Raw genomic sequence first — 10,000 nt, 5'->3', positions numbered from 1 at the left:
TAGATAGATAGATAGATAGATAGATAGATAGATAGATAGATAGGATCGATAGATAGAAGATAGATAGATAGATAGATAGATAGATAGATAAGATAGATAGATAAGCTAATAGATTAGATAGATAGAATAGATAGATAGATAGATAGATTAGATGAGATAGATAGATAGATAGATAGATAGATAGATAGATAGATAGATCGATAGATAGATAGATAGATAGATAGATAGATAGCTAGATAGCTAGATAGATAGATAGATAGATAGATAGATAGATAGATAGATAGATAGATAGATAGATAGATAGATAGATAGATAGATAGATAGGAGAGATAGATAGATAGATAGATAGATAGATAGAGATAGATAGATAGATAGATAGATAGATAGATAGATAGATAGATAGATAGATAGATAGATAGATAGATAGATAGATAGATAGATAGATAGATAGATAGATAGATAGATAGATAGATAGATAGATAGATAGATAGATAGATAGATAGATAGATAGATAGATAGATAGATAGATAGATAGATAGATAGATAGATAGATAGATAGATAGATAGATAGATAGATAGATAGATAGATAGATAGATAGATAGATAGATAGATAGATAGATAGATAGATAGATAGATAGATAGATAGATAGATAGATAGATAGATAGATAGATGGATAAACAGATGGATGAATGGCTGGGTGGATGGTTCTTTTAGAAAATATTTTCTTTAAATCTTTTTTTTAGAAAATTTAATATACATTTTTTTTATTGAATATTTTTAATTTTGAAGAATTTTTTTAATTAGCTTTTTGGACAATTTCTTAAATCTGTCTTAAACAAATTTTCGCTAAATTTTTCATATTTTTTTTTTATTACAATTAATCATTATGTCTGTTCAATAACAACAAATTGTGACCAAATTATCACAATTTTTTTTTTTGTATTTCAAAACAAATTATATTTGCAATTAAGGAAAATTCGTAAAAATTAGTAACAAATTTTAGTTTCTATAAAATAAAATCAATACAAATTTGTTTTTATAGAAATTTTCCATAAAAAGTTACTTTTATAGAAAAAATTTTGATACATTTTTCTATAGAAAATTATTAGTTTGTAGAGCCCGTTAATAAATAGTGCCTAAAATCTACCAGTTCATCACAGCTACCACTACCGGGTAAATATACTAAATGTAATAAAAGAAAAAAACAAATTGTAAATGTACTGAATAATAAAAGAATGTGTTGATTACAGAAAATAAAAAATAATGATACACTTTAAATAAAACACCAACCAACAGCAAAAAAAAAGAAACAACAAATACAACATGGCATTATTATCAATATGTCAAAATATTTGCACTTTCATATCAAAACATTACAACAACTACATTGCAACAACCACAACAATAGCAAGAACAATAATTTTGTACAAACAACAACAAGAAAAAAATAGTTACAACTGGAAAAAAATATGAAGAATAAAATTACAAATAAATGAAAATTGTGATGATTGCACTGATGACGATAAAGAAGTGGAAAAAAATTACAAATAAAAGAAAGAAAAAAAAAAAAATAAATAAAAAGAAAAATTTTTCATAAATGTTAAAAAAATAAAATTATAGAAGAAAACTACTAAAAAGAAAGATTTTGTTGGGAAGTAGAAGTGTCTTAAAGAACCCCTACGTTTAATAGAAAAATTGCAATCAAGCCAGTGTGTCATAGTGTAGGACTAAGGCCCCACTTCTTGCCCATTATTTTCCTACATAGAACCTTGGTGCTGCTATCCGCTATTGGTTCAATATACTTAGGAATTATCGTCTTTCTTGTGAAAAGTCACGTTTCAGTCTATGCCGGGTTAATATTCAGCCCTCTCGGTTGAGTTCTGCTATGTGGTTGATATCGGTCACCGGTATCTTCTTGCCCATGAAACAGGGTTCAATTTACTTAGGATTTATCGCCTTTCTTGTGAAAAGGCAGATTTCAGTCTACGCCGGGTTAACATTCAGCCCTCTCGGTTGAGTCCTGCTTAGGGCCCTGTTGAGAGCTTTTTTAGCCCTTCTACACAAGTGATTTGGATACTTTCCCTTTATAAAGTATTACGACAGGGTCTGCATAACCATCAATTCTTAATTAGAATCCTTATAAGTCTATTAATCGTCGTTAGCCAGAGTAAATGCGAATGTAGAGAATGGTTTCCCTCCCTAATTTCGTTGACTACTTGGTTCTTGCGGTCCCCGTAAAAACCAGCCGGTATTTCTAATATAAGCGATCATGTTTAGTAGTGACACATCACTGAGACAGTCCAGGTCACGGAAAAGAGCTCTATCTAGATAGCGTAGTCTGTACTCTTGTAAGGCTGGGCAGTCACATATAAGGTGTTGTACCTATTCCTTTTCATCTTCGACCAAACAATTCCTAAAATAGCTATAACGTGGGTAGCCCATACGTTCTGACATATGTATCTCCATTCATACAGTGTCCAGTAATTATACCAGTGAGAAGCCTATTAGAGTTCTTACAAAAAGACAAGAGAGTCTTAGTCCTATCCGTTGTCAGATTGGGCCAAAGTATTCTCGATATTATTCTACAAGTGGTGATATTTGACCATCTTAGTTCTGTCTCACTCATAGCCCAGACATCTATCAATTTTGATAGGGTGAATATCCATTGTAAGAGACCTTTTTCAATGAGCCGCCGCTAGGACCTGGCTGAATAAGAATCTGCTATTTGGTACGTTTTCTGTCCAGGTCATGAGAAGCCTAATCGTGTTCTTACTAAAAGACAAGAGAGTCTTAGTCCTATCCGTTGTCAGATTGGGCCAAAGCAGTCTCGATATTATTCTACAAGTGGTGATATTTGACCATCTTAGTTCTGTCTCACTCAAAGCCCAGACATCTATCAATTTTGATAGGGTGAATATCCATTGTAAGAGACCTTTTTCAAAACACAAGGTCCATTTGTGTCGTCGGTTGTAGATCGTACATACGCAATGAGCCGCCGTTAGGCCCTAACTGAATAAGAATCTGTAAGAGAGTACTACATATATGGTACTTTTACCTCTTACTATATCGAATAAAAGTTTTCCTTTGATGAGACTAGTCTTATCATTTCTTTCAAGAAGTTAAGAGAGTATCGTTTATAATTGCCCGAACTTCTTTAGCCTTTTCTACAAGGCACCTTAGTGAATTGTTTCTTGTAAAATGAACCGAACTTCTTTAGCCTTTTCTACAAGGCACCTTAGTGAATTGTTTCTTGTAAAATGAACTGAACTTCTTTAGCCTTTTCTACAAGGCACCTTAGGGAATTGTTCCTTGTAAAATGTACCACCCTTGAAAGGACGACAACGCTTTGCCAATGAACAAGCAACATTGTTAGAGGCCTATTTTATTACACAACGTCCACTTGTGTCGTCGGTTGTAGATTGTGTCGTACATACATACGCAATGAGCCGCCGCTGGGCCCTGATCGAATAAGAATCTGTAAGAGAGTACTATTTGGTACTTTTTACTTCTTCAAATTTTACCTTTTGAATTTTCATTAGTGAAGCACGACGGTCCTTATTGAAGGAGAACTTATAAGAGGGAGATTTTTCGGTACTTTTTCGTTTGTCAAATGGTACTTTTTTTAATTTTCTATAATATTGATTATAGAAATTTAACACGAAGGGACCTAAGTGAATGAGGTACAAGAAGAAATTTGTTAGCACTTTTTTCTATCATTTTGAACATCGACAAATGAAACTTAACATACACGGTCCTGATTGAATGGGGACTTATAAGAACACAGTTTTTGGTACTGTTTTGTTTTTCAATAGGCTACTGTATATGGGGACTAGAGTCAAATGATCATTATGAAAATCGTCTGTAAGATTTAGATTTATACAAAACTAAGTTTTATATAGATTTTTGTAAAGATACTAGATACTTTTAACATAATTATGAGTTCAAGAGCACTCTTCGGGATGGTGGGGTTCTTTGAGGGCTAGGTGGGGCTTTAAGGGCTAAGTAGACTTTGTCCTTGGCCCAAGATTGTGCGAAATTTTATCAAATTATCTCGAAAATAGAGACATGTAGAGTGCGAACAAGGTTTACCTGTACAGCGAGAGGAACGGACGGACAGACAGATGGACGAACATAAAGACGGCAGGATGGACGGACGGATTGGTTGGTTGGGCCAATAGAAAAGAATGTGTCAAATTTCATCAAATTATCTTGAAAATAGCGATATGTAGCGTGCGAACAAGTTATATATGGGCAGACAGAGATGGACGGACAGATAGATGGACAGACAGACAGGCGGACGGACGGACAGACAGACGGAAATACAGATAGACGAAAGGTTTACATAGGCATCGAGATGGATGGACGGACGGATTGGTTGGGCCAAGAGAAAATAATGTGACAAATTTCATCAAATTATTTTGAAAAATACGACATGTAGCGTGCGTACAAGGTTTATATGGACAGACAGACGGATGGACGGACAGACAGACGATAGAATAAATACCATCATATAAGACAGACAGGCGGATGGAAGGACAGACAGACGGATGGACGGACGGCCGGACTGTTGGACAGACAGACGATCGGATAAATACCATCTACAAGATCTGTTGAAACATTTCATAACTTCTAACACCCCTACCATTACCCTTAAAACCCAGCGTAGGGTATTTAGGCAAAAGAAATGGATTTATGATGAGGTGTTTAATACAATACAAAAAAAGTACAACAAGAAAAAAATACAAAAAAAAAAATAAATGAATTTCAAAAAATATTTTACAACAAAGAAATGTTACAAGTAGAAAAAAACAACAACAACAAGAACAACTGAAAAGCTTATACACAAAACGAATGAACAAGAACAAAAAAAATATGAAATGAACAAAAAAACCCTAAACAGCTCTTGGTTAAAGAAAAAAAACGAACGAACAAACCACAATAACAAAAAAACACAGAGTAAAAGAAAAACAACAACTACAATAAAAACAAAGTTTTCATGGGGGAGGAGAATTATAAATAACAAAAACACACTTGGCTTGCTATGAACTGAACAGGTTGGTTATACAAAACAATGTTCGATGATGTTTACAAAGATTGATGGAGTCTCACTATCTCTATTACTTTAACATTATTTTTCTCTCTCTCTCTCTCTTACTTGTGCTAGTAAGTAATCAGCTAAAACAACCAATCAGCGAGGATTTTAGTTAAGGAGAGTTTGCATTACAGAGAGAGTTGGTGTGTTAGAAAGAGCAAACAAGTTTATGTTGTGGGCTTTTGTATTCACTCTAACTTTCATAATGGTGTCTGCTGAGCATTAAACTGGAAACTTGTTTTTCCAGTTACTGAGGGTTAGATCTCTTTTACTCTTTAGTGAGAGTAGCTTAGACAGTTCTTTTTCTAACACTACAACTACAAAAAGCTACAAACTACAGATGTTTGTTATTGTTGTTTAAACATTTCCCCTGTTTGTTTGTGTTGAAAACTGGTTGGTGGAGGTAATGTTGTTGAAATAAACTAAAATGTTGTTTTGTAGCCAGCAACAGCAATATGTAGCCAGCAAATGATCACATAATCACCTCTCGTACCTAGTCGTTCACGCACTTTGTTCGTGGTTGGTCGCGCAGTCGTTGTGTCGTATCGTATGTAGTTTTGTTGTTTCCCTAACAAATCGTTTGTGTATGTGTGTGAGAGTAAGTGTTTGAAAGAAAATAGAAAATAAAACAACAAAAAAACGTTAGTTTTTAACAACTTCGTTTTACTCCACTCACCCTCTCTCTAACAACAAAACTCTCTTTCTCTCTCTCTTGTTAAGTGTGAGTGAGTGTTTTATTGTTAGTGTATGGAAGCGCGTGTGTTTTGTTGTTGCTGTTGATTTTCGTGATTCCATTGTATTGTGCTGCTGTTGTTGTTATTGTTGTTGCTGCTGAAGTGTTTGGAAAATAATCACACCGTCGCAAATTTTTGATTATGGTCTTTAATGGTTAGTTGTTGATGTTTTTTACAGCGGTAATGTTGTGTGCTGTCTGTCGTGCCGTCACTACGTTTCGAAAAAACTCTCCACACCAAACTCTAGCACCACTATTTGATTACAAAAATTAGTGGGTTTTTTCTTTAACACAAAATCGCCACTAAAGAAAACAACAAAAAAAAAACGCGTAATAATCATTAAATCCAAAATAATAATAATAAAAAAAAAATTCCTCCAAAAAATCTAATTAATAACGCGTCGCGACCGCAAATATAATTAAAAATTACTTAAATTATATCCCTGTTAAAGGGAAATTAAGCAAAATTCTTAATAACAAAAAAATTTTATAAAAAAAGCTTAAAAGCTTAAGAAAAAAGTGCAAAGCTTTAAAAGTGTTTAATGTTTTTAAATAAAAATTTCAATAAAAAATACAAATTAATTAAACTTTACAAAAAAACTAATAAAAAAAAGCTCTAACTCCTTTAAATTCTAAAAAAAAAACTTTTTAAAAAGCTTTTTACAAAAAACACCAAATCTATTTTTATTTTTAATTACAAACAACCCACGCAATTTGGTAAAATTAAAATTTGTTTGTTAGTGTAAATTGTTGTTGTTGTTTTGTTTGTTTTAATCAGTGTCATCAATTTTAATTACACTCATTTTTTGTTGTTGTTGTAACAACCATCAGCTGCTCTAAACTGTAATTAAAAGTTTGTTTACCTTTTTTTTAAGTTGTTATTATTACAAAAGCTCTCTTAAAAAAAACAAAATTTTGAGCTTAAAAATTTAAAAAAAATTACAAAAACCTGTAAAAATATAAAAAAAAAATTTTACTAAAAAATAAATTTATTAAATAAAACATCAAAACACGTGCAAAATTATCATTAAACAACTGCCATTTTTTTAAACCCAAAAAAAAAAAAAAACAAATTTAAACAAAAAATCTTAAAAAAAAGCTTTAAAGCTTCATTAAGTGTTTGATTTTTCTGTGTGTTGTGTGCTTAATAAAAAGCCTTCAAAATTCTAGATAAAGTGGCCTCAATAGGCGCCAACACGCTTAATTTCACTGATTTAGGGAGCCCCTACGAGGGGCCTCCCAGTACACCACAATCCGGCATGGATGCACCGGATGCTCCGCATACCCCCAAATATATGGATGGTGGTTCGACTACGAGTATAACACCCGGCGCTGGTTCTGGCGGTGGTGGTGCCAGTGGGCCCACCGGTGGTAATATACCGGGTAAATCGGCTTTCGTCGAACTGCAACAGCATGCTGCCGCGGGGTAAGTTAATAATAAGAAAAAGAGTATTTCAAAGTATTTGTGTTCTTAAGTGTTAATTTTGAAAACTTCGCATATAACCGGATGGGGTTTTGACAATATGTTCATTACCTTGGACGTAGTGTTATCGTCATTAATTCTGGATGCCTATTCTGTGGAATATTGTTTTGCTTCTGAAGTACTTCTCAGAAGTTTTCAAAGCTCTAGTTCTTATAGTAGTCATACACTAGTTCAAGTTCTAGTTGAAAAAAAATTTGCAAAATTAAAAACCTTTATTCTGAAAAACCTGATTCCAGAACGGGGTACAAACAGAAATTCATCATAAAAATATTTCTTTATTCACCAAAAATCTGAATGTAAAGAATACAATGAAAATTTCATTTAAAAATTGTTAATAATCTACAATTACAAGGGGAAAATTAGACAAACCTGTAAACTCGTATTGTCAGTTAAACAATTTGTAAGAAAAATATAAATTTTATTATTTAATTCAAAGGATAGAAACTTAAAGAGTTTGAAGAATAACCGAATTTCCTTAATTTCCTGAATCATATCAATATTAACTTCAACTTTTGATTCGTAAAAGATGTTCAACGTTTGCGTCGGTTAAGTCGACTTCCTCTTTGATCGAGAATTAACTTGAGGCTGGAAAGTGGGAATTCACATATTCCAAACATCGATAGATATTTTACCCAAAGCACTTTTCCACTAGAAAGTGGTAGGCGCTCACCCAATCTCATCCTCTTTATTTCTTCCTGAATTATAGGACTTTGCATTTTCAGATTACACAATAAAGGATTATCGTGTAATTCGACTTCTATAAGTTCATGGAAAATGTTTGAATTTTCAATTTTCCTGAAATTATAGATTAAGCTCGTTATGTCAGTCAAAAAAGCTAAATTGAATATAAACTTTAGATTTTTCAAATTACCAAGTAATTCATCCATTCCCGCGGCTTTATCATGATTCCCAAGACTGAATAGTCTTTGAAGAATACTTCCTCTAGAATCTAACATCTAACTTCGGTGGAAAGCAGCTAAATCACCCAATGCTGCATCTAATTCTTCAAGTAATTCCCCGAATTTTATTACAATTTTATTGGAAATTTTTTATTTGTGTATCCATTACATTCCGATTTTTTCGTGAATAATACTTGCTGATGAATGATCCGAAGAAAAGCTAATATATTGAAATTGTTTGTTATCAAATTTCCTAGTAAACCTTTAGGTTTTCCTAAACGTTTTGCACCATTCGTGCCCAACGAGCTTAATTTGTCTTTATTCGCAACGGACACGACTTCTTCATATACTATAGCGAATGAAAGTTTTCCTTTGTCCCTTTCATGTAAACTAGTCTTATCAAAGTTGCTATCAATCGGGGCAATTGCTTTCATATCAGTCCTTTCATCTAAACATTTGACATAGAATTTACAGTTCTGTATTCTATTCCCTAAATTCAAGTAGATGAAGTCACAAATAGTTTCAGTTCGACGCTCAATTGGCCGAGAAGTATCTGAGGGTATCATTTATAATTACCCGAAGTTCTTCAAACTTTCATCGCGTTCATATTAGTCTTTTTATCTAAACATTTTACATAGGATTTACAGGTCTGAACTCTATTCCTTAAATTCAATTAAATGAAGTAACAAATAGTTTCAGTTCGCCGCTCAATTGGCCGAGCACTTAAGGGGGTATCATTTATAATTGTCCGAACTTCTTCAGCCTTTTCTCCTAGGCAACCTGGCACATGTGGTTCAATTCCTTGAAAAATTTACCATTCTCGAAAGGACGGCAACGCTTAGCCTAGAAACAAGCAAGAATATAAGAGGCCTTTCTCTTTTCACAGCCACCTCTTGTGTCATCGGCTGTAGAATCCTGTGAATCTAAAATTTTCCGCTTACCACGGGAGATATTGACATATGCACCATGCAACGTTTGGAAATTTAATTTTTTGTTTGGTATTTTGTACGCTAAAGTTAGTTGGCATACCAGAGTATAAAGTCATATATAGGCCATCCGACGGATTTCGTTATTAAATTTGAAGAAAAAGAAAAGGGCACCAAACCCTTTCGCGAAAAGGGGCTTCTGCGTAGCTTTTAGGTAATGCCATTCGACGGATTTCGTTATTTGATTTGAAGAAAAAGAAAACCGCCACCAAAAGCTTGTTAAAGCTTAAACCTATTCCTATACTTCAAATAATCATTTATGTCTTTGGAGTTAAAAAATCGGGAAAAGGGGCTTCTGCATAGCTCTTAGGGAAATAAGTAATGCTTTCGATAAAGAACAAAAACTTTTTAAAAGTATAAAGCTGGATTTTTTAAAGATCTTCATAAACCATACGACGGATTTCGTTCAAAGGAATTCAGAAGTGCTGCTTTGAACAAAACAAGTCCATTTGTCAAAAGGTTACAAATAATTTGAACTATCATCATATTTAGTTAAGCGGGAAGACCGCTTTAACTATAACTATTTGTTAAAGTTAAAACCTATTCTAATACTTTAAATTATCAGATAGGTTTTTGTCAAGTGAAAAGCACCGATAAGAGGGCTTCTGCGTCGCTCAGTGTGTAATTGGTCCCTGCGCATTCTTACGTTGGATTTTGAATTTCAAATCTTTACTTCTAGTAGGCTACCAGTTAGGATTTGAAGCCGAAAATTTAAAAAATTTAGAACCTTTCGAATTTATTTTTTTTTCACAATATTATTTGTGTTGGTTGGTCTTAAAAAGCGGAAGTTCTTAATAAATTTCAA

General features: G+C 33.1%; 1 protein-coding gene across 1 annotated transcript in view; it reads left to right on the top strand.

The window, feature by feature from the left end:
• The first annotated feature begins 6,831 nt into the window (after nucleotides 1-6,831).
• LOC119612684 (homeotic protein distal-less-like) overlaps nucleotides 6,832-10,000 on the top strand; it is a 12,075-nt gene continuing 8,906 nt past the window's right edge. The window contains exon 1 of the mRNA XM_037968531.1: nucleotides 6,832-7,253. Coding sequence (XP_037824459.1) covers nucleotides 7,087-7,253 — 167 coding nt within the window. The 5' untranslated portion in view covers nucleotides 6,832-7,086. The remainder of the gene's footprint in view (nucleotides 7,254-10,000) is intronic.

This window comes from Lucilia sericata, unplaced genomic scaffold (genome assembly GCF_015586225.1).
Source record: "Lucilia sericata isolate MDLA Ls3-8-SP2 unplaced genomic scaffold, ASM1558622v1 Contig001796F_arrow, whole genome shotgun sequence".
Classification (NCBI taxonomy): domain Eukaryota; kingdom Metazoa; phylum Arthropoda; class Insecta; order Diptera; family Calliphoridae; genus Lucilia; species Lucilia sericata.
The sequence above is the reverse complement of the archived record's forward strand: the minus strand, read 5'-3'. Positions and strand labels throughout refer to the sequence as shown.